At 40.7% G+C, this 23,990-nt stretch overlaps 1 protein-coding gene across 3 annotated transcripts in view; it reads right to left on the bottom strand.

Annotated features, from left to right (window-relative positions):
- SLC12A1 (solute carrier family 12 member 1) overlaps positions 1-23,990 on the bottom strand; it is a 168,569-nt gene that overhangs the window by 136,090 nt on the left and 8,489 nt on the right. Inside the window, exons 2-4 of one of the 3 annotated variants that reach the window (XM_089670336.1) lie at positions 10,367-10,486; positions 8,183-8,258; positions 1,134-1,229 (exon numbers count right to left, since the gene is read on the bottom strand). In XM_089670336.1, the coding sequence (XP_089526462.1) occupies positions 1,134-1,229; positions 8,183-8,258; positions 10,367-10,486 (292 nt within the window). Of the gene's footprint in view, positions 1-1,133; positions 1,230-1,672; positions 1,769-8,182; positions 8,259-10,366; positions 10,487-23,990 lie in introns of all 3 variants that reach the window. The other 2 variants (XM_089670338.1, XM_089670337.1) reach the window with 2 other exon arrangements.

Genomic DNA, 23,990 nt, shown 5'->3' on the forward strand with positions numbered 1-23,990 from the left:
TTTTACTGCCAAGTTCAAATGTGACATAGAATGTAATGGGCATGGAGCTGTTTGGAATTGAATTGCATTGCAGTCACTAATGCTTTCTGTAATGTTCTGAAAGGCTACATCCAACTTAAAAATAAATAAACACACATATTTTTGCATGAAAAGCATTATTTGTTTGCATAGGAGCGTGAAAAGCTTTGCATCCGTGATCAATGGATTGCAGGTGGAATGCCAGCCTTCTCCAGAGAGCTGGAGGAAGTGTCCATGGACTATGAGTGTGGTAAGCACCACACTTGTATTCCATTGACAATGACAAGTCTGTCTGTAGGAGCAGACGGGACTTGTAGTTCATTCACAGATCTCTGTAAAAGAATGATGTGTTGTGCATGTGATGCCCTATAAAAACATACCATTTTCAAAAGTGACAGCTGTTGGGGGGAAGAAGAACCCCCTCACATTGTCAAGGGAAGGTGGGGGGGGGGGAGTTTGGAGATGTGGATCTGCATTTTGTTACACCCTACAAATGCTGCAAATGGTGGAGTAAGGCTACGTTCACACTAGCTTTACCGCTTCCCAAATGCCTCGGACAATTCTGCACATTGCAGCACATGGTGCTGTTCTAACAGGAGCGTTAGCGTAGCGTAGCATTGCGGCAAAACGGATGCCTCTGGTCGAGTCAGGAGGCGTTGAAGCCTCCTATTCTAGTCTATGGTGCCGCGGGCGTTTGCAGAGCGGTAACACCATTCAAACTTCATTATAGGCATTTGTGGGGCTTTTTTAACGCTCAGCAAATGCTAGCAACCGCCGCTAAACCACGCATGCGGCATTTGCAGATCACTTGCCGAGCGTTAAAAAACGCTCCACAAATGCCGGACCAACGCTTGCCAAACGCTATAGGGGCATTTGGCAGGCGTTGGTAAAACAGTCAAGTGTGATTGAGCCCTTAGCGTTTAAGGCTTCCCTTGAATGGATATTCACAAGATGTAAAGCTGAGACACCTTTTGCTCTACCTTGACATTACCTTGATATATTTTCTCCATATTGGGAGGACCCACAATGACTTTCCAGGCCTGAACTCAGAACAGTTAGAATCTCATACTTAGCCATGCAGAGATCCTATATTATAAGTAGCCTTAACTTTTTACCTCCACGGACAAAACCGTTGGTTGCAATTGCAGAAGTTGACAACCCAGTAATTGAAGTTACCATGGTGGCAAGAAGAATTATGATAACTCCAAGACCTGTTAGTGGTGAAAACATCAAATATTTTATATAGGCATCTCATCTTAAAAGTACACTTTATATCTGGATCATCGCAGGCTAGAAATCAGGGACTCGCTGTACTGAGAAAACGTACTGAACTCCTGAAAACATTATAGAACAAGTTACTTATGATAAACTTGTGGACGTGTGGAGCCATCCTTCCTGAGTAAATCCTGAAACTGGGTACTTAGGAGAAAGACTTAAATACTGACTGAGATGAACTGCGGCATCCGTATATAATCTCCAGAAATAAATTCTTCCACTTGGTTCTTTTTTTTCTTTTCCTCTTTTTTTTGGCTCTGTGCTCCAGCCGATGCTAAAAGAAAAAGCCTCCAGCGAGCCAAGTGTGTGATTACCTTAAAATAATGAGATTCTGAACTGGCTTCGACCTTTAGAGCATTCATGGCTCATATTTTATTACCTCCTCTGACACATCCATTTGTGGCAATTGCAGAGGTGGACAGGCCAGTTATAGAAGTTACTGTCACAGCTAACCCGATGATAATGACACCAAGACCTCAGTGAAGAGAGAAGAATACAGTCTGTTAGCTATTTCAACATGTTCTCCATTTTCCCTTGTACAGAACATGCAACTCTAATAAACTTATAGAATTCCTCTATTAGTATATCTGAGACATCATCATCCCTTTAATACAATATCATCTGAATATTAATAGCCACAGTCAGCAGGTTAGCAGGATATTGAAAAGCTACAAAAAAGCCACTTGAGTTTTTCTACCCTTAAAGCAAAGACGATGAAAAGCTAATGTAGTGCAGTTGTAGCTTTAAAGTACAGATAAAGGCTTCTATATGACAGTATAAACAAATTCCAAATCCAGATACTATGTGATGCACAAGCCTTATAAAGAAAAAAAAATGTCTTTACCTTCCCTGACTGAGGAAAATCCTCCTTCATTTGTGTCTCACATGCTCGCCCTCCCAGACACTGCAGCTTGCAGTGGGAAGGTTTTAATGACAGAGGCAATGCTGTCAGTCAAGGAAGCAGTGGGCAGGACTAGGTGTGGCCACGTGTTGATTGACAAGCTGCAGGCTTGCGACTCAGCAGTGACAACGCTAATAGCGATACTCCCTGTCAAATGTTTTGGCATACTCTAGTGCAAGTAGTTACAACATGAGAGAAGTAGCTATGCTTTAAATTCAGGAGTAGTGCAACATCATTGCGATCACAGGAATCTGCATTAGGTGGACTTCACTGGCAGGATCAACAGATATTTGTGGAACTTTGCAGGAGAAACTAATTGTAAATGCACTTACGATTAAAGGGTAATTCCAACATCATTTCTGCTCCTTCAGTTTCTGTTGTACCAATCTGCTGTGCTGACAACCTTCCACTATGCACATACACCGCCTTGAAGGCTGTGCAGCTACATGATACCAACAATGGCTAGAAGTCACGTTTACCTGTTTACCAATTTGTACAATTTTATGCTCTGTACATAGCCCTGGAGGATGTAGAGCAGCATAATGTTGGCAGTAGCTAGATGTCATTGGTTAGCGTGGTCATGTGACAACACTCACAATGAGAGTCTTTTCTTACTTCTGAGACTGGAGAGACTCTCATTGCTCAGTGCTGTCAATGATAGCATTGTATGGATCATTACACTGGCAGATGTGGACCACATATGATTATTGGCACAGCAGATAAGTGCAGCCGGGACTAGAGGAGTTGGGAGGGTATTGAAAATTCAACTTTTACATTTTGGTGCAACGGTGGAATTACCCATTAAAGGAAAAGTGTTGGTGCCAGGACTTGCATCACTGCTGGTGGCACTGTGGTTCCCTGGGCTGAGAGTTGTTATTCTGGTGTCCACCAGCAGCAGGTGTCTCCCAGCAGCTAGCAGATCCCAGCAATCAGTTTCCACCTGATGCTGGCTGCTGGGAGGGTATTTAGGGCCTCCTTTTTAGTGCCTTATGGCTCCAGTGCTTTGCTGCTGCCACACTCTGTTTGCCAACGATCTGATCTTGCTCCTGCCCTGCATCCTGTACCCTGCTGCCTCTTTCCTGTTCCCCTTGTATCTGATCCCAGTTTTGGTTCCCCCTTCCCAACTGCCCCTCTAGTTTTTCCTGCCTTTCTGTGTTCCTCATTTTGTATATATTGTATATAGTTAGTTGCTAGTTAGTCTTTCTGTTTGTTAGATATTAGTCAGGTATCCTGTCACTGGGTTTTTGGGTCACTTATATTTTTATGGTTGCTGCGTGGTGGTGTTTGGAAGAATTTTGTTCCACCGTAAATAAGTCTCACTTAAAGCATATGCAGTCTGTTCCCAGTTTCCTGAGTGTTGCCTTGCAGATCTGGCCATCCTTGCTGTTGATTCCTGAGACTGGGAATAAAAAAACTAAAACAGCTATACTCACCTCTATGGCTGCAGCATCAGTGTGATGCTGCAGCTGTCCCTTGCTGACTCAAAGCCTGAGAACTCAGAGAGCACTCAGTTCTTGGTCCACTCTGAGCAGAGAGCATTGACTGTCAATCACCACTCTCCACTTTGCCCCTCCAGCACTCACTGGAGTGCCGAACTGGGGAAGGGGTTGGAAGTGGCTGGCTCAGGCTCTCAGAAGCATGAGAGGCTGAGCTGCTGAGAAGGCATCTTGGTGGATCCTGAGATTATTTTCGGGATCCTTTCAGAGCCTTGAACAGCTCTGTGGTGTCAGCTGTGATGTCGGTTGATTCACAGATAGCAAAAGTAAGTGCACTTCTTTGACTAGAAAAGTATGGCCAAAAAAGCTTTGGCCATACTTCCCTTTTAAGTGCTGCAGTACGTTTTAACGGTAGGCCATAGTTCTATATTAAAATATTCATTGATGTACTTTAGTGAAGTACCTAAAATTATTAGGAATCCAGAATACTTCAGTTTATATGGCAGGTTGAAGTAAACAAGAGAAATACAGCGGCTGCCATTGCTGAGTTGTGCTTCTGAAAATGATTGTTTCCTGGAGGCAACTGTGACTCTGTGGCTTTCTTGCTTTCCAAGTCACTGACCCAAAATGAATATGTGGATGAAAACCTTTCACTTTTCTTTCTTGTTTCTTTTCCTCATATGCATATTTATGATGGGTCAGTGACCCCAAAAAAAATTAAAGCAAGGGGGTCAGGAAAACATTTTTTTCCGAAGACAATCAGCAAAAGGTAGCATCCATATTTCTTCATTTAATGGTACACATCCTCTCTCACCCACAGAGGGGTATGTACCATTTCTGGTTCCTTGCCCATTTTTGGAAACAATGACCTTTTTTCTTTTGCAGCTACTTGTTTAACAAAGAATATTACATTAAAACAAAGTCTTTACGAGAGTGTGGGAGCTGAACAAATATATATTTAGGTGTATTCACTTCAATTGTGGTTTCAAACATGGCCTTGCCTTGGGTAGGGCTGTAAGCAAAACATTTTAAATAGTAAAAACCCCAGACACGTCTGTATAATCTCAAGCAGCTTGAAATTAAATGACTATTGGAAAACATTTATTTTGAAGCAAGGAAGACCTGTTCCTCTGGGTTACAGATTCACATCAAACTAACTGAAAAAATAAATGACGCCAATTTATCAGAAAACAGAAAACTGCCAATGTGCCATCTAACTATAAAATGACTTAAGAGGTTAATATTAAATATACAGCCATGCAGCATAGATCTGCCATGTATAATACAAAATCAACTGTTTTTTCAATAAAAAAACTTTTTAAAAACATTTTCAACACTCTGCCATAGATAAATAACTTAAAAGAGGAAAATCCTTCTGGCCTCAATCACACCTGGGAGCAAAGTAACACTTCTTAATGACCCAAATAAGTTACCAAACTGCCCTTAGAAAACTAATTGTGCATGAAAGCCCAAAGCAAAGAATTGGCAGGTTTCAAAATGCTCCCTTTTTATGAGAGGACAGAGACAGGGCTGTACCCCTGTGGCTATAAGGTTTCATTTGCTATGCATCATAAAATCACTGAGTACTTAATTGTCAGGCACAGCATATGCTGAAGTGCAGGCCAGAGAAAATGAGAACTTTCAGAATTAGTAATATTTGTCTTTTGTGTGAAACTATCTTTCTATACATCTCAAATGACTCAGTTCTGTTTTATAGTTTTGGCATAAGATATTCTCATTAAATGAATGATGAGCGCACAATTAAAAAGTGCCTATGGGTAAAAATGTCCTTATCTTACCATTTGTGCACATTGTGCAATTAGAAGGATGTATTGGCTAAACTCTCCCTTTCAACACTTGAGGTCAATTGGGGTATGCTTGTTCATGGACTGAAAAATTGTTCCTGCTGTGTGGGCTTTACAGGTCATTAATGCAATGGGTGCATTAGCTATCCTGTTCAAACAGGTGTCCCTACACCTACTGTATGTATGCATTGTGGTGGATGAATAACAACTGAATGAAAAATTGTATATTTTATAAGCATCTGATCTACATTTGGTGTTCTAAAAAACTTATAAAAAGGATCAACCTCATGATATAAAAAATGAAAAGTGTCATTAAACATTAGAGTGTAACTCCAGTCAAAACCTAACATAGCTAAAGTCTATAACCACCCCCATTCTAAGTCTACTCTATCTACCCTGTAAAAGGAAAGATATCTATACTTACCTATTCTGAAGTCTCTCTAGTCACATGATCTCTCCAGTGGTGGCTTCAGTGTTGAGGAGAAAGCAGCAACAACGGCTGCAGAGTCTGTGCATTGACACCACCTCTAGGCTTACTATGGGGCAGCTGTAGTCAACTGCCCCACCTCTATGGTAAAGCCGGTGCTGGGACCCGATCACGTGACCAGATCAGAGCGACTTCAAAATAGGTAAGTATGGACGTTTCCTTTTACAGAGTAGATAGAATAGGCTTAGAAGGGGGGTGGGAACAGGTTTAAGCTTGGTTAGGTTTTGACTAGAATTCCACTTTAAGGCTGTTGTGATCTGGCAATGCCAAAGCCGGTTTAAGACCAAATAAAGCCCTAAACAAGCTTTGCATTGTCCATCCTCCGGAAACCAACGTGCCTACAAGTATTCAACTATTCCAATATTATTAAAGCAGTAATACAGACAGGCATAGATGTTCTTCTTTATTACTGCTTTATCATTTAATATATTGTAAACTAATTTATCTGAATTAATCTCATATGCCTTGATTAATTAGAAGACCCTCCATCTGCCTTTTTGCTTCTTTATACCCTAAAAACCAGTAAGATTTTCCACTTTCTGTATACTCGTTCCACTCTAATAGATTGTTAGGTCCCCAACCATATGTAGCCCACACTATAAACTAACAGATTGTATTCTCTGAAACCTTCTATATCTCTCCATTATACCCAAACAGATTGTAAGCTCTTCTACCTTCTATATCTCTCTGGTATACCCCAATAGATTATAAATTCATCCGGAGGATGGAGGGCCCATTGACAAGTATCCTGATAGACTGTAAGCTCTTTCACCTTCTGCTTCCCCCCTTATATTCTTCTATTTCTCTCCCTCATACTCTAATATTGCAGATTGTAAGCCATCACTCCTACTGAATCCTCTGTTCTACCCTAATAGAATGTAAGCTATTCTGGACTGGATCCTTCCTGATACCTTAAAGTGATACTAATTTCTTGTTTTTTTTCTTAAAAATAACAAACATGTTGTACTTACCTGCCCTGTGCAGTGGTTTTGCACAGAGCAGCCTGGATACTCCTCTTCTCAGGTCCCCCACAGGTGCACCTGGTCCCTCGTTCCTGTTGGGTGCCCCCATAGCAAACAGCTTGCTATGGGGGCACCCGAGCAGGTGCACTCCAAAGCCTCTGCTCTGCGTGTCCATTCACACACAGAGCCGCTTCTTGGCAGCGCAGGGCAGGGCAGCCCTCTCCATCAGGAGTGAGTGTCCCTGGAGAACTGAGGCTCTTGTGGACATCGCTGGATCAAGAGGAGGCTCAGGTAAGTGTTAGGGGGCTGGTACATACAGAATGTTTTTTACCATCATTCATAGAATACATGAAAGTAAAAAACCTTGAGACTTTACAACCACTTTAAAAGACTGTAAGCTCCTCTGCCTTTTTTGTATCATTCTTCATACTCTGATATATTTTAAATTCTTCCAACTTCTATATCTTCCCATACACCCTAATAGACTGAAAGCTGCTCCACCTTCTGTACCCTCCATTATACTGCAAGTTCTTCTACCTTGTTAATCTTTCCCTCATACCCTAATATATTGTAGATACGAGTAGTAACAGTGCTGCCCAGCCTCTCCTAGTGTCCCAACAGCCTTGGCCAGGAGATTGGTGTGTGCTGCCCGGTAAGGGGACTAAAATCTACTTGCACTCCAGAAATCTGCAGTATTGCAGCACATGGAGGTGAAAAGCAACCAGTTCTCAACTCTTGCCAGCTCTCGAATTTTCAATTCGGCCACCACTTCTCTCTTCATGTGTGAAATTGGCTATGCACGTTACAATCCCATTGTAAAATCTCCTTTACTGAAAAAACATGTAGCCCAAATATCTGCCTGATTTACTACAGACTGAATGGACTGTTAGGGCTCCTGCACATGAGTGTGAAAAATGTAACATTCTTATCCACTGCTGATGTCACCTGTGTCCTTGCAATAAAATGCCATTTATGTTGTATTGCTGTCGGTATGTAAATGCTGCTCAAACATTACATGCGTACAGAGCACTTTTTTATGCAGGATCTTTCAGCCAGCTTCTGCCAGTAAGATCCTGTGTAGCAGTTGCCTTTTTTTCATATGACCATGTGCATGTACCCTTGCAGTATGTCCTTATATTGTATAGTATTAGTAGATCTCATGGAGATTTTATAGATTTCTAAATTATATTCTGATCTCTTTTGGGAAACAATGACCTTTGTGAAAGGGCTTAGTACTCTATAAAGATCTGAATAACATGTGCCAGTGCTATATAAATATGGCAAATAATAATACTTACCAATTCCAGCTTGACCTACAATCCATGAGAGGCGAATGAAAAGCATCACACCCCATATGTTTAACATGCATCTGACCTGTGAAAAAAAGTACATGGAAATGAATTTAGGGATGGAAAAGCAAAACAGTTTAATTCCATTGAAAGGCAATTTTCTTTAGCCACTACAGAGCTCCACAAACCATATGCAGTGGCCACTTTCTAAGGCCACCTCTCTTGTTCTGGGTTTGATTTTGCACACAAAACAGCCTACATTTTTTGGTCAGTACTGACTGAATACCATTATGTAGTAGTTCCTGCATATTCAGCCTGAACTATTTACATATGATAGGATGCTTCTATTTATTCATGCTGCGAGTTTGGACCCTACCACCTGTGTGTTGCAGTACATATTGAAGTCTGTCAGACTAGGAACTTTTTATCAATCTGCATTTGTCCAGTTATGGTAATGTCATTGTCATCATAAACTCGATCTTCTGTTCTTAGTTTTTTTTTATGCATTCTGTTTATTAAGGGTTTTACCAATTTGTACATCAAAACAGATATACAAATTACAATAAAAAAAATTAAAGAAAAGAAAGAACATAATATATCCAAGGCAGCCCAGTGGGCTAAGTAACATCATGCAGGGTTCCTTAACAGAGGGTAAGGCACATAACCCTGTACAATGCATGTCTAAGACATATTCAATAGAATTTGTTTATCAAGACTGAGATTGAGTCTTCGATTGCAATGAAAGAAAGCTGGACCAGAGTCCCCTGAGCCTGAGAATATTGTGGAAATATATGCCTTGGGGTGGTGGGGCTTACGGGAGAAAGGAGAAGATAAACGGGATGGTAGAGAGAAGCTGGGAAAGATATTTAGGGGGGGTATTGCTCCAATCCCCTACCCGGCACTGAACTTTTGTTTTAGTTGACAAAAATGTGTCCTGGCATGCTTTTTTGCTGGAGTAGTCTATACTCTTCAAAGTGTACGAATGATACATTGTTTTTTATGCAATATCCTTTCCGAAAAGTGTTTTAGGAGCAGTGAACCTTCTGCCAGCTAACACTTGGCTGGATGTTGTGTATTCTTCTCTAACCTCCCCCAGTAAAGAAGTTCTTGCCCTACTGAAATGGCAGTCACTGGATTTTTTTTTTTTTGTGTTTTTCACATTATTCAGCAGTTTGTGAACAGTCTGAGAGTCTGCAACACCATGTCTAGCACTTACAGTCATTCCACGGTCAAACTTGCTTAGATCACAAACCCTCCCCAGACCAAAGTTTGGTCACACAACAACCAAACCTCCCAAGCTTGTCTGGATGTTTTATTTCAAGGTCTCAAATCTTGTAGTGGGCTGTAGTTTGATCTGGCCTGCAGCTGATGTGCGCAGTTTCCAGTCTGATGGGGATCCCAATGTAAGGGGAAACCTGATGTAAGGAAGGACTTTGATGGGGACTCTGATGTAAGGGGGACTCTACTGTAAGCAGACTTTGATGGGGACCCTGACTCTTATGACAAAGGTGCAGACTGATTGTATTTTTGTTCAATCTTTATTAATAGTTCAAGTTTACTTAGAATTTCTTTGCTTTGTTTTACTGAAGTTATTTCCTTGGTGTTCTGTATCAAAGCATGCAGATTACAAAAAACTCCAAGTAAAACTTATTCATTCATTTAAATTTTATTCATTCATTTATAAAATTATTTTTATTTTGGCTACAGAATATTTTAAAAATGGAACACCCTACATTAATATAGGTTGCAGGATATTAAACAAACACAAGATGGCAGTCTTCTGCAATTCAGTTATGCAGACTCTATTAAAGCAAAGCCTTGTTGAACATGTATGCTGGTAGCAGGACTTCTGAGCTCACACAAGGAGTAAACAGACTATATTTCCCAGAAGAGCTGGCAAAGGGGCAGGAGCAAATATATAGAGAGGCCCGGGAACTGTACCGGAAGGAAGTGAATGGTGAGAGTCTGAAGACGGGTGTGTGTGGAGAAGGCCATTTTTGCCTTCATTATTTGTGTTAAAAAGACTATACCTAAATTCAATATCACTAATCTTTATATGATTACACCATCTTGATGGAACCTTGCTCTCACATCAGAGGGGAGCTGAAACATAATAAGACTTGTAAACCAAATGCATTTAAATAAATCTTTCTTATTGCTAGGTGATATATTTTTTTCAATGGACAGACTTACCAGTACACCTTTTATCCATCCAAACTTTACAAATCCACCCTTTTCTTCTTCTGCATTTTGCTCTTCCTCATTCATGACACCTTCTCCATTGGAAACTGATCCAGGGGTGACTGCAACATCCTATATATCAGTAAAATAACAATTACCTCTTTGTCTTTTGACAATGTGCAAACGAAAATTAGTAATTAAGCATATGGCTTCATGATCCTGTAGATCTCGCTAAGCACTATAAATTATTTCAAGAAATATTTTTTTAAAAAGGCATATTATAAGTGATACCACTATTCTCTAAAAAAAAAAAGTAACAATAATCATGTTCTCTAATGTATGTTCTGTTTTGTATAAATCAAGTGACATATTAATTGTATAGTAACAATTCACATTGTAGAAACAGTGGGAGGGGGAGAAGAAAGGATGTATTGTGTTATTCCAGTTTTCAACTATAACTTAATTGGAGGGATGGTTCCTCTTTTGGAACCAAATAACTTTGTGCTTCTGCTCTCCTCAATAGCCCTTCTTCTTTTTTGGCCTGATGTATAGACTTCTACAAAATGTATTGATTAAGTGTGTATACTACACTAAACCTTTTATCTAACCTCTAAATGACAGAAGACAGTAAAATTAGTGGTGAACTCCAGGAATTATTTGATTTGCATACTTACATTTATTCCGGCATGGCACAATGTAAGTATACTGTATATCTATCTCATACCTGATGGACCTTTCAACTTCCTGAGTTGAGAAAGAGGGACACCTTTTAGCCCAAAGTTTCTGGAGATAAAAATGATTTATAATAAAGCTGAACCCCAGGAAATATTTGTATTGCATACCAGTTTGAGAAAGTATGTATTACTTATACTATACGGGTCGTTAGGGAAGCTGGAAATCACCATAGTGGTTGGCATTGGTATAGTGATAGTTTTTCCAGGTCCTGCTCAGGCTGCCCCACTGCACACTGACCGCAGGGGGTTTTCTCACATGGCACTGCTGCTACCCATAGAATGTTTTGTATTTTTTTTTCATGGAGATTTGATGTCATTGTCCCTCCTATCCATCTTGTCCAATCAGAGAATACCATGTATTCATTGAAATAAATATGAGGTGCTCTGTAAATAGCTTTGGTGCCCAGTGAGAGACCTTCTGTGTTCAATGTTCAGTGAGGCAGCCGCTTACATAGAACCAGAAGATGGTGGCTATTATTTTATTAGGGCTGACTGCTCCAGTGATTTCCAGCTTCCCCAGTAGTTCATCAGGCATGAGTAATACATGCTTTGTATTATAGATGGGGAGATTTACTAAAACTGCAGAGTGCAAAATCTGGTACAGCTCTGCATAGTAACCAATCCGCTTTCAGGTTTTTCTGTTAAACCTTAACTGAACAAGCTGAAGATAGAAGCTGATTGGCTGCAGTGCACAGCTGCACCAGATTTTGCACTCTCCAATTTTAGTAAATCTCCCCGATTGTTTCAAGTTGTTATGCAATACAAATATTTCCTGGGGTTCAGCTTTAACCAGTCATTTGAATTTCCTGCAAACTTTGGGCTAAAAGGTGTCCCTCTTTCCCAAATCAGTAAGCTGGGAATGTTATTCTCCAAATATAAATATATTGCACATAGTGGTGTTGATTTACTAAAGGAAAGGTTCACTTAATAATAGTAAATAACGTGAAACTTTGTTCATTTTGAATACCCAACCACATGTAAGGGAAATGAAAAAATGAACAGGATTTTTACTAGCATATTTTGGGTTGGAAATTAAAAACAATTTCACCTTATTGCTAATGTTCACTTTGCAAAATGAGCATTCACTTCACTAAAGCTGGTCATGCACTAGTAGAGTATTTTCAAAAAGTTTAATTTATAAGCTCATTTAATCAATTTTCCAAATGTTAGTGGAGTCAAATTAATAGTTGTTTTCAGCTGCAGTGATGGGGTAATTTGAAGGTGCAAGATGGAAATTTTTTCTCAAACAAATGAATTTCTAACAGTGAATGTGGTTTCTGTTTGGGGAATTCAATTCACTACAAAATCGAATGTTAAAAGCAAATGTTTTTTTTAAGTACTTTCAATGGTTTCTGTCATGTCTTCAATGTACTGATGAGAATTTTCGCACAAAAGTTCATACAAATGTTATTTCGAAAATCTACTAAAAGTGAAAAGTATTTCCACCCAACTATGCTACATATACTTAAACTGGTACTTAAACTCTAAAAGTTGCAGACAGGTAGGGCTTTTATGACATAAGAGACCCTGATGGTCTCTTCTGTCATAAATGCTTCCCCTACCTGCTAGCTGTTATGTACACCAATCCGGTGCACAGCCCAATGGGAATGTGACTCCTGTGCACATGTGCAGATGTAATGTCACCACAGCATGGCCATTTAAGCAGCTGAAGTGGCAGAACCCGAAAAGAAAACCAGGAGAAGATGGAAGCACACAGGACCAGCGCAGCACTGGAGGACTTAATTTGACACGTAAGTCTGCCATAATATGCAAATATGCACGCTGACTAGCACATTATGTTAAAACCCACCTAGGGACCCATGTAATGGAAAAAAAAAGAGAATCTGGTTAAATACTACCTAAAGCAGAAGTATACTCATCTGTTCTCCAGCACTGTGATGTCCCATGGCTTCATGCTGGCCACTGACATCTTCATCCAGGAGGATTCTGGGTTATGATCCTTGGACATTTCTATTGGCCTGGCAAAGATGACATCAAACCCTTGCATGCACAGGAGTTCAGTCATCATGGCATTGCTGAAATTATTTTATTGCAGAAGAAACATAACATGTCTCTTCTGCATTAAAAAACCTGCATGTTCTCATTTTTTTTCTAGGTAAAGTTCCACTTTAAAGTCACTTGAATATTATTTGAATATTTTTTTGGGGGGGCTTTTTTTTTCAAATGCTGTCAGCAGTTGTTTCATGGAAAATTTCCTAAAAAATGGACAGAATAAGCAATCAGGTAGCTTTATTAAAATCTGAGCTGTGAAGTTGAATTCAGCTGAATTATGACCGTGCCAAGTCATGAAGCAGAGTGGGTAGAGTGCATAACATTTTGACAGCTGTATGCTTCATTTCACAGAGAATATAAAAACATAAATGACAAAAAACTTTTCTCTGCAGGATATAAAACGTCCTGTTGTAAATTAAACACACACACACATGGCTTTAAATACAAGACAGAAGCAATTCTACACAGCCTGAAAGGAGTATTTTTCTGTTCTTTTACCAAATGCATTTTCCTGAGTTTCCAAAGTAGTATTTATATAGTATGAATGTGAAATTATTTTCTTTTCCCATTCCCAGTGTAGAGAGAACTTAATGCACAAACAAATGATCTCCTGCAAATAGACCACTAATTTGGTTAACCCCCCATATGCCTGTGTCTAGATGACCTGGTGCAGTGTTTTGTATGCATGATGGTTGTTAACACTGGGAGTCAGTTAACAGGGAACATTTTCAAGCAGCTATAAATACCAATGTGCCAAATGCATACCACTGATGAATATGCATATCTCTATTTGTAGAGCACATACAGCCACATTTAACTGACAAAGAAAAAAAACTAAAGTTATTGCCACCTGAAACCAGTTGATTCTAGAATATTTAGAATTAATGCATGCTTTCACACACCATTACCATAAATAACACTTCCTAATGTTCTATTAATGTGCTCTGAATTCCTCTGTTTGCAGTAACAATTACTCATTTACCAACAGATTTTTCCTAAGAAAACTATAAGTCATGCAACATATAACTCTATGTACAAATCGTTATAATAAATGAAACTATCAAAACCAAAAAGATTGCATAGGAATTTACAAGAAGATAGTATACTGTTTCCAGGATATAAAACATGTCCGTTCATGTATTTAAAAATAAAGCAAAGGGTCACAGACCCCCTTCAATAACTGAACCAGAGGCTATATGGGATAAAACCTTAAAAGTTTGGGAAAAAAAAAATCTATATGCTCACTTAGGTGGATGCAGCATCGGACCACTGCCACCTCTAAGACAGAGAACTGAGAGATCAAAGGCCACTGATTGTTCAGTTCTCTGTCTTCAGTTAGCAGAGAGCTGGTGGCTGTCAGTCACCGACTCTCTCCTCTGCCCCTTCAGCGCTCACTGGAGAACCGTGCTGTGGGGGAGTGGGAGGGGCTGGCTCAGGCTCTCAGTGGCTCACTGAAAGGCAAATCTATATGCTTACTTAGGTGGATGCAGCATCGGACCCCTGCCACCTCTAAGACAGAGAACTGAGAGATCAAAGGCCACTGATTGTTCAGTTCTCTGTCTTCAGTTAGCAGAGAGCTGGTGGCTGTCAGTCACCGACTCTCTCCTCTGCCCCTCCAGCGCTCATTGGAGAACCGTGCTGTGGGGGAGTGGGAGGGGCTGGCTCAGGCTCTCAGCAGCTCACTAAGAGGCTGAGCCAGCTATCAGTCCTGGCATCTGGGTGGATCCCGACATTAAAGTTGAGATCTCTCTAGAGCCTAAACCAGCTCAGTGACGTCAGCCAAAAATAGATATTAGCCCATTGAATATGGGTCACAGGAGTGCAGAACTAAATGCACTCCTGTGACCCACAGGAGAAGTAGGGCCAGAAGGGCTTTGGCCTTACTTCTCCTTAAAAAGGCAAATTCAGAAGGTCAGTAGAAAGACCAATGGTGAGGTGCAGGAAAATATCATCCAATCTGATCAATATTTTTCTCTGATATTACTACATTATATCCTAAAGTGTACCTAGAGTCAAAACTTCAAGTAGTGAAGGAGTAAAACCCAAATCAGAGTATTTTTTTGCTTTCTGTACCGCATCAGGTAAATTGGCCTTCAATTCATATCCCAGACACGCAACAAAAATTTAGATGAAATCTCCCAAAGTGAGGGAAGTTCCTCATATAGACAACTGCCCCTGAAACAGCTGTTCCTCATGGCAGATTTCCCCCTACCTCTTGATTTGGGGAACACTAACAGTTTGGATTTCACCTCACTTTCTTTCTTAGTGAATTTAGTCACCAGCACAAATAGAGGGCTGAATTTCCCAAATGGGGACAAAGAAAGCATTAAATACTTAACAGAGGGTCTAACCCTTCTCCACTGCAAAACGAAACAAACATGCTTCACCTGAAAATACACATTAAAATGATTGATTGATATTGATTAATATGCCTGTAAATGTACATTATTTTTTGCCAAATATGAAAAAAAAATTAAAGTTAAAGTTTCATCAAAGGGATACTGTCATGTTTTTCTAGGCCAAGACTGTAAGATTCCATTCAGACTCTAAAGCTAGCTATACACAACTGGCTTTCTCTTGTCCAGCCCATGGCTGACTCAATAGATTCCCCCATCTACTTTGTCAGCATGAAATAAGGATTCTGCACTGCTGACTATTGTTTTCAAGCAGCTACAGCACCAATGGATGTTTGAATACTCAAACAGTGACTACATCTGATTAGATTTATTATTGGGTTGAAACTTTTCCACCTGGCCCCTTTGTTTATGTAGTCATGGTTTCTCGAGTTGGGTGGTACTGACAGGGTTGAATTTAGACCAGTTCAGCAGAAATAGGCTAGTTCAAGCCTTGTATGACCAGCTTTAGGGATCTACAGTAGGTTTAAAGCAGTTAATTTGACTTTCCCCAAATGTTTTCTGATGGAGAATCTTCCAGGTCCAATAATAATTGATTGTCCACTAGAGAATGTTTAGTGAAAATCATATTCTTTGCTGTATAAATAGACCCCCAAGAGCAAAGTATATCTAATGCTAATGCTAATCCTTGTTTAGGATTAGGATAGGGTAGGGCAGGGGGGTCAAACTGGCAGCCCTCCAGCTGTTGCAAAACTACAAGTCCCATCATGCCTCTGCCTTTCAGAGTCATGCTTGTAACTGTCAGTCTTGCAATGCCTCATGGGACTTGTAGTTTGGCAACAGCTGGAGGGCCGCCAGTTTGACACCCGTGGGGCAGGGAATGATCAAATCCATGTCAGTCTTTTTCATCTATGTCTGTTTGAGAGAACGACCTTCACTTCCCACCCCACAGACACATCAGGAAATAAGAGGACAGTGATTACCAGAACAGGGGCGGACTGACCATTTGGAAACTCGGGTACTGCCCGAGGGCCCGGGGTCAGTAGGGGGCCCCATGAGATGCGCCTGGTACCTTTTTCATAGGCTTTTTTGATTTTGGGCAAGGACACAGGGGCCCCATGATCCCCTATTGCCCGGGGGCCACATGAGTTGTCAGTCCGCCCCTGTACCAGAGCAATGTTCACATTGGGAGATTTCCCATCAGTCCTGCCACTGCCCTAAACTAGTATGTAGTAGTAAGGGACTGGTGGCTTTCTACTTAGGGTTAGCATTTATGAGCATCAAACTCAGAAGCCAGGCACATGCATCATGCTTTTATGTAAAATGACCTGCAGGTGCATTTGATATGTGTTTACTATTCATTTGAACTGCACTCCTATGATGATGTATAGAGAAACAAGCAAAACAACAAGCCTGTGTGCACACATGTTTTTATAGTGTATTTATGTGCATTTTGAATGCATTTTCAAGTATTTTTGTTTTGGCAAATGACTAGCAATATCCGCTGTGATTGTTGATAAGAGAAAGAGACTGAATGTTTAAACCCAACTCCGATCAGACAAAAAATGATCCCTTGTAGTGGTGCTGCTCCCACACTGCATAGGTTAATTGCTTGTTTTGTCTAGAGGAAAGGAGAAACAGTTCTACTCCCCCGGCAGGCGGCACTACTCCATGATCTGGCAGTGCATTGTCCCTCAGTGTCCTCGTGTTCCAAAGCAGGGCTAGGGACTCAGCTCTGCTCTTAGGACTCTAGACTGCTGGATCAGGGGGGTGCAGAAGCTAGGGGTCACTAGTCTAGTGGTAAGTAAATCTCCTTTTATTGTTCCACTAGGCATAAATGAGCAATTAACCCCTGCAGTATGGGCACAGTCACAGTGCAAGGGATAATTGTTTATTTGGCTGGAGCTGTACATTCAGCACAAAACCACACCAATAATGCACAAACATGCATTCTTAATGTGCTGCCATTGAACTCTGTGAGGCCAAAAAACGCAATGGAGTTGATTTATTAAACAGGCTGTTCAGTTTGAAAGAGAAGTTGTTCTTTTATGGAAAATGTTCCTCAGAGCTTAGTGAATTCCGTTAAATTTCACTTTGTAGAGAATACCCTCCCTTCTTGACAGGGTGCTCGGTGTAACCCTGGACCCTCTCCTTTCCTTTCAGCCCCAAATCCAATCACTGCCCAAAATATATAGACTTGTACATTACATCTCTCTAAGATCTCTAACATATGCCTCTTTTTAACCAATGAAACCACAAAGCAGAATATTCATAGGCCTGACTCTACACAGGTCCCCCCCCCTTCAGTCTATCATGAATGTTGTTGCCAGATTCATCCACCTTTCCAACTTCTCAGTGTCTGCTACCCCTCTCTGCCAATCCCTTCACTGGCTTCCAAATGCCCAACAAATAAAATTCAAAATACTATCAATAGCATACAGAGTCATTTACAACTCTGCCCCAGGCTACACCAATCTTGTCTCAATATATCACCCAAACCATCCTCTCCTCTCCTTCCAAGACCTCCTGCTCTCAGCTTCCTTGTCTCCTTCTCCTATACTTGTCTCCAGGGCTTCTCCAGAGCTTCTTCCATCCTCTGGAACACTCTACCCCAATCTGTCTAGCTATCTCCTATTCTGTCCACTTTTGATGATCCCTGAAAACTCATCTCCTCAGGGAAGTCTATCCTGCCTTTAGCCAACAACTGAATCTTTTAATTCTTCCATTATCTCTTCCCTCACAGTTATTACCTTTTGTTCCACTTGCCCCTCCCTATTAGATTGTAAGCTCTCAGGAGCAAGACCCTCTGAACCCTCTTGTATTGAATTGTGTTGTAACTTTACTGTTTACCTTTATAATGTAAAGCACTGCGCAAACTGGTGGCGCTATAAAAATTCTGTATAATAAAAAAAAACAAAAATAATAATACCAAATCATGTGCAAGGAAAATAAAATAAAATTGTGCATTGGTGCTTATTAGTCTGTAGCTAGATCCTAATTGTTAGCTAGGAAGGCTGAGTAGTAGCCTGGGTATGATAGCTAGCAGGGGTCAAATTGTGGTCAGAGCTGAGAGGCTCTGCAGACCAGTTCTTTGGGATTTCCCCCTGCTCTAGAACTTGAAAGAAAGATGTAGAAGCAGTGGGCAGAGGTGAGGAGTGGCTGGTCTGTACTCTTAGAGGATGATGGCCAATCCCCAACAGGAGGCTTGGCAAGGGGCCAGGACAGCCTTTAGACTAACAGAGCCTGTTCAGCAGCAGGAGAGGTTGGGTGGATGATGGAGAGGAAGTGAGAGGCTGGAGAGCAGGAGCCTGAGAGAGGACTCAGATGGAGAGGGGCTCGGCTACAGACAGAGGACCTTGGAGGGAGGAAAGCTTGGGACTTCACCTGCCCCCAGAGCAAGGACCACCTGTGCAGCAAGGAAGGAGCGGCCCAGCTAGAAGACCTGGTAGCAGCCATATGCCCACCAGCAGCACAGGAGAAGGAGTAAGTAAGTAGACCTGCACCCCCTGGGCTAGTAAAGGGACTCTAGTGGGAAACTGGATTAGCTTTCCTACTCGGGACTGTCTCACACTGCAGTGGCAGGGACTGGATACCCTGCCCAGGGATTCACCCAGTACAGCTGGATGAGGAGAGGATTCATTTGGGGTCTGGGGTGGTACTACAGGAGATGCTGGCTAGTTCTCCAGAAGATACATTTTTGCTGAGTTTGTCCTCTGTTGCCATTACCCTTGGGCTTCCTGAACACCCCTTACCCCATCCAAGTTTAAACCCCTAATAAAACTTCAAAACAAAGCTCAAGGACTGGATACTGTCTCCCGGATGCAAATCTGTGTGAAGAAAATGCATTTTGACTGGCTGTGCAGGACTCTAGGGGGACCCAAACTTCAGCAACTCCTAAGGGGGTAGTGCCACTATTCTATATAGATTCAAATATGCAATTAAAAATCCATACATTACATTTTAATTCCTTCAAACATATCTGACAAGTGCATGACAGCAGCAAAGAAAGGAAAAAAAATGTTTTCAAAGTATTCACTCCAGTGAACTTTATAAAATAAAGTGTTTCTGGTGGAAGCTAGACAAACAAAAGAGTTGTCACCACTTTGAACAGCAAATCTGCTGTAAATGTAATCTCTTTATGGTCTGAATGATTTCACCCCAAGTTTGAAATTGTGATTTAGGGACATTATCTCTAAAATTCGCAGATAAAATAAACTACATTGATTTTCAGGTCTTTTGTGATATACTCAGACCTATCAGAAATAGGGTCAGTCCCAGTTCTTAGGAAATAACTCATGGCGTGACCATTCCTTATACCAAGCAGTAGGTAGGATTAATTTTCCACTAAAAATGTTCCTTTAGAATTTAGTGCACAAAAAGTGTCAAATTTATGGGGTCATTTGGCACAGTTAGAGTATTGTTTGCTTGGCCTTGGTGCAAAAGCTACTTGAAGTAGAATATAACCATATATTAGAACATTCAAAATGTGTCTTTGATTGTTGCCTGGGTAACTTTTTTTGTGAATAATGCAGCATTGTTCACAGAACTCAGAAAAGAACCTAACCTTTTATCCTTGAGACCGGATTCTCCTAACTTAAGACACAGCCTAAAGCACATGACAAGCGAAAGTTGAAAATGCATTTTTCTTCGAGAAGGGGTCTGTCTTGTTTGATGTCATTATTTATTAGTGAAAATAAGAGTACTGATATCAGTTGACATATCTTTGTCCTAGCATCTAGGTAGATAAAATAAACCTCGGACAACATTCAATTTTGAAAAGATTTATTCATGTAAACTAATCAACATTTGGGTTGTCAGTCTGGCTTCATCAGAACATATCATCTTGGTGAAGATGGATTGACGTGCCGGTTTATTCATTTCAGCTTGTACCATTATGCAAATGAACCTTTTCTATACTTACAGGGGCTGCCAAGTTGATTTTATTTATGGAAATTCATACAGCAATGGGTTCAATGTTCTCCTGCATGCAAGCAAGATTATACTGTTCGGCCTAATGTATGCTTGGAAATTTTTCCCTAATAAATGCCCTATGCTTCACGCAGACCAGGTTTTTTTGTTGTTTACTGTTCATCAAGTTCCTTGTCAAGGCTTGCAGACAAGGCCTTCTTAAAATGCAGCGATGAAACGTCTTATGATTTCTTAACTGGAAAGTATTGTTGGTGGATACACAAATGATATAGGTAAGCCATAAATGTGAGAAGATTGTCATCCAATCCAGGTGATAACGATCTACCCAGAAGTGATTTTATGTCTATGGGTGCCTGCAACAAAGAGCCTCTGATTGCAGGGAACAAAAATCACCCTTGTTCCCCTGTGATTAGCATGACAGCAAGTTGCTCCATTCTGCAAATACACAGAATAAATGTGTGTGGCCTCTTTGACTAAGCCCACACGGGTGAAATATGTTGCAGGGGCTCTTCTGTGGGTGGAGAACCGAGCTGAAGCCAATTCTTATCATTTTTCACTATTTTAGCTTAACAGTCTGTTGATCCTATGTGCTGCCAGGTGCCATTTTCTTCTAGACAGATGTGCAGTAGTTAGTTCTTTAATCTACTTTCTTATGTGTATGGTCTTCCATACATTATTATTATCTAGCAGGCTAGTCTGTTAGGAAAACTGAAACAAAAGAAGAAGTTGTCCTTTACAGAGCTAAAGAAAAATTACCTTCAGACTCAGCCTAGAAATTTTCACAGCGTGGACCTGTCCAGTGCTCTACAGCCTCTGCTTAAAAATGTCCTCAGTCAGGCCTGGTGACATCTCTGCATCTAGTCTGCATATGCACTGTAGCCACATTCATTCCTTTGACTTGTCAGTATGTAAGCTGAGGTGACTACTGTTTCTTTTAAGGCCACAGAGCATTTCAAGGGACATTTCTTCAAAACTGAGACACATAATTACAGTAAGTACACCCAGGGCCACAAGCCTCAGTGTGGCCAAGCTTACGTGCAGTGGGGATGCCAAAGCTTCAGCCACTCCATAAGACACACTCCATCTATCTGATGAACCAGCTTTTACCCTTTAGTGTAAAGGCTCACTCTAAAAGGTAAAATAAAGATAGTCTCAAGTATAGCTCAGTATAGTGATAATCTTTTCCTTTATTCACATAAAGTAACAGGCATTACAAGCCGACGCTTTGGGACCTTGCACAATCCTTTTTTCAAGGCAAGGTATCTGCCATACTCTGCACTGAAAGAGGGATCCTTCGAGGTTCCAAAAGGTTGACCTGTGATGTCTGTTATTATGTGAATAAAGGACAAGATTATCATTATACCGATGTGTCCTACTGAAGATCCTTATTTTACAGTGATGATGGTGGCACTATTCACTACAGGAACCTACACAAAATGTGCATGAGCCTGTAAAGAGTGATACAGATACAATACAATCTCATTCTAGGAGGTCAGTTGAATCTTTTCCCAGAAGTTCATTCCCTTTAGACTCCTGTATCTACATGTCAGACCTAGGGTAAGAAAAAGCATCAACCTTCCTTGACGTGACCACAATTATGTGCTTGATCACACCTCAACGTTTTCTGCTAACACACATTCATAAATAGCAGCTCTATTACTGCTGCAGAAAACACATAAAAATTGACATCCTTGAACCCTCAAAATAAATCGTCCTGCTCCCTGGACACCCACCTTGATAGACCCCCTTTCCCCCCTTCTTAGTGGTGCACCCAGTGGATCGTGGACACTGCTGATTTAAGATCTTTGCAGTAGCTCCTTTTCTACAGAAGTGACAGCTATTTCTAAATCTATTCTGGACCTGCCACTGGCCATGGTGTGTAGGTGGCTACTGGACTATCCACCTTGAGCTTGATGTGTGCTGTCTCATATATAAAAAGCGAGAATTGCCACATTGTTTTTATTTGATGTCAACTTGCATGCACTCTTACTTTTTCTTTCTGTTATTAGCATTTCAGCTTATGGATGCCCTCCATTGTTGGTTCTGCTGGATCAAGTATACCTCCTACTGCCTCAAACAACCTTCCATTTTGCACACACTTTGGACAAGAATTGCTCTTTTGCCCCCTGAGAATGTATATTTTACGTACTGTGCACTTGTTTCCACCCTTTTCATTTTTTTTGCATCATCCCTACACTTAACTGTAACTTAAATGTACATCAATAACCTGGTAGCTTTCATAGTCAGTCTCTAACAACACAGTCTGAGAGGCATATCTATAAAGCAGTACATTTACCAAACATCTAAAGGTTAATCTTTCTGGTCAATTTCTTTTAATACACAGGAAAGAATTCTACAGCAGTGAATATTTATTATTAGAACTTTTTCTGCTTATACACAAGAACGTGCATTTATGAGCAGCACAGTGGCTAAGACTTCTGCACTTGGTTTGAACCACATCCCCACCTGCCTGGACTTTGCATGTTCTCCCTGTGCCTGCGTGGGTTTCCTCCGTGTACTCCAGTTTTCTCCCACACTCCAAAGACATGCTGGTAAGTTAATTGGCTCTTGTCTAAATTCGGCCTAGTATATGTATGCATGAATGTGAGTTAGGGACCTTAGATTGTACACTCCTTGAGGGATAGGGACTGATGTAAATGTACAATATATGTAAAGTGCTGCAAAAATTGATTTTGCTATTAAGTACCTATAATAAATAAATTCCTAAAGCTCTGCATGTTTGGGTCAGAATGCCAACATTTGCTGCACTTGGTTTGAATGTTATGCAACCCCTATGAGACACATGTTGTTACATATTTGTTTGCATCATTTGCTAAAATTACATATTACACAAAGTTGTTTTATATCAGGGTGCTTGGCTACATTCATTTTTACAGTTTTTCACTAGAAGAATACAGAGTTCCCCCTTACATTGTCCATTATATCCTGTTTGCATCACAGTAATATATCAAACTGCAGTACTGAGGGTGGATCAGTTACAGGTGTGAACTAGTAAATTGAATGTCCTATAATGTCTATGGCCTCTTTCAATGTCTATGTACATAGCAATAAAATCATGAACCAATGTGACTTCAACCTGTGGCAAACTACAAGTCTCATCTTTCCATGCACACTGGGACATGTAGATCTCGATACACAACTATTTTAATTTTTTTTGTTTGAATCAAGCCGGCAGCCCATATACAAACCAGAACCTGATCACAGAAAATTGAGTGCCCCTCAGTCCTGATACATCAAACTGAACACAGAGGAAACTGGAGGGCAATGCTTTTCCATCCTGTTTCAGTCCTAGGCAACTGTAACATTCTGAGGAACACTGGTGGAAGTCACAGGATCAGGTATTCAAATCTGTATACCTGTTTCCCGACAAAGAAAGGAGAGCCCCATAAAGTGTATATGAAAACGTTACAGATTTTCTACAGCAGGGTCATATGTGGTCTCTGTGGATGTAAGCACAAAGCTGAGTTGTCTTTTCATTTTACCTGAATTAGAAATTAAAATGTACCTCTAATAAACTCTTTCTCAAGATCATTGCCCTAATGTTCCCAACAAACAAAGGTTGTGTCAGCAGTCACAATCAATACA

Source organism: Staurois parvus, unplaced genomic scaffold, assembly GCF_062004578.1.
Source record: "Staurois parvus isolate SC_StPar_1 unplaced genomic scaffold, SC_StPar_1.0 ptg000089l, whole genome shotgun sequence".
NCBI classification, from domain to species: domain Eukaryota; kingdom Metazoa; phylum Chordata; class Amphibia; order Anura; family Ranidae; genus Staurois; species Staurois parvus.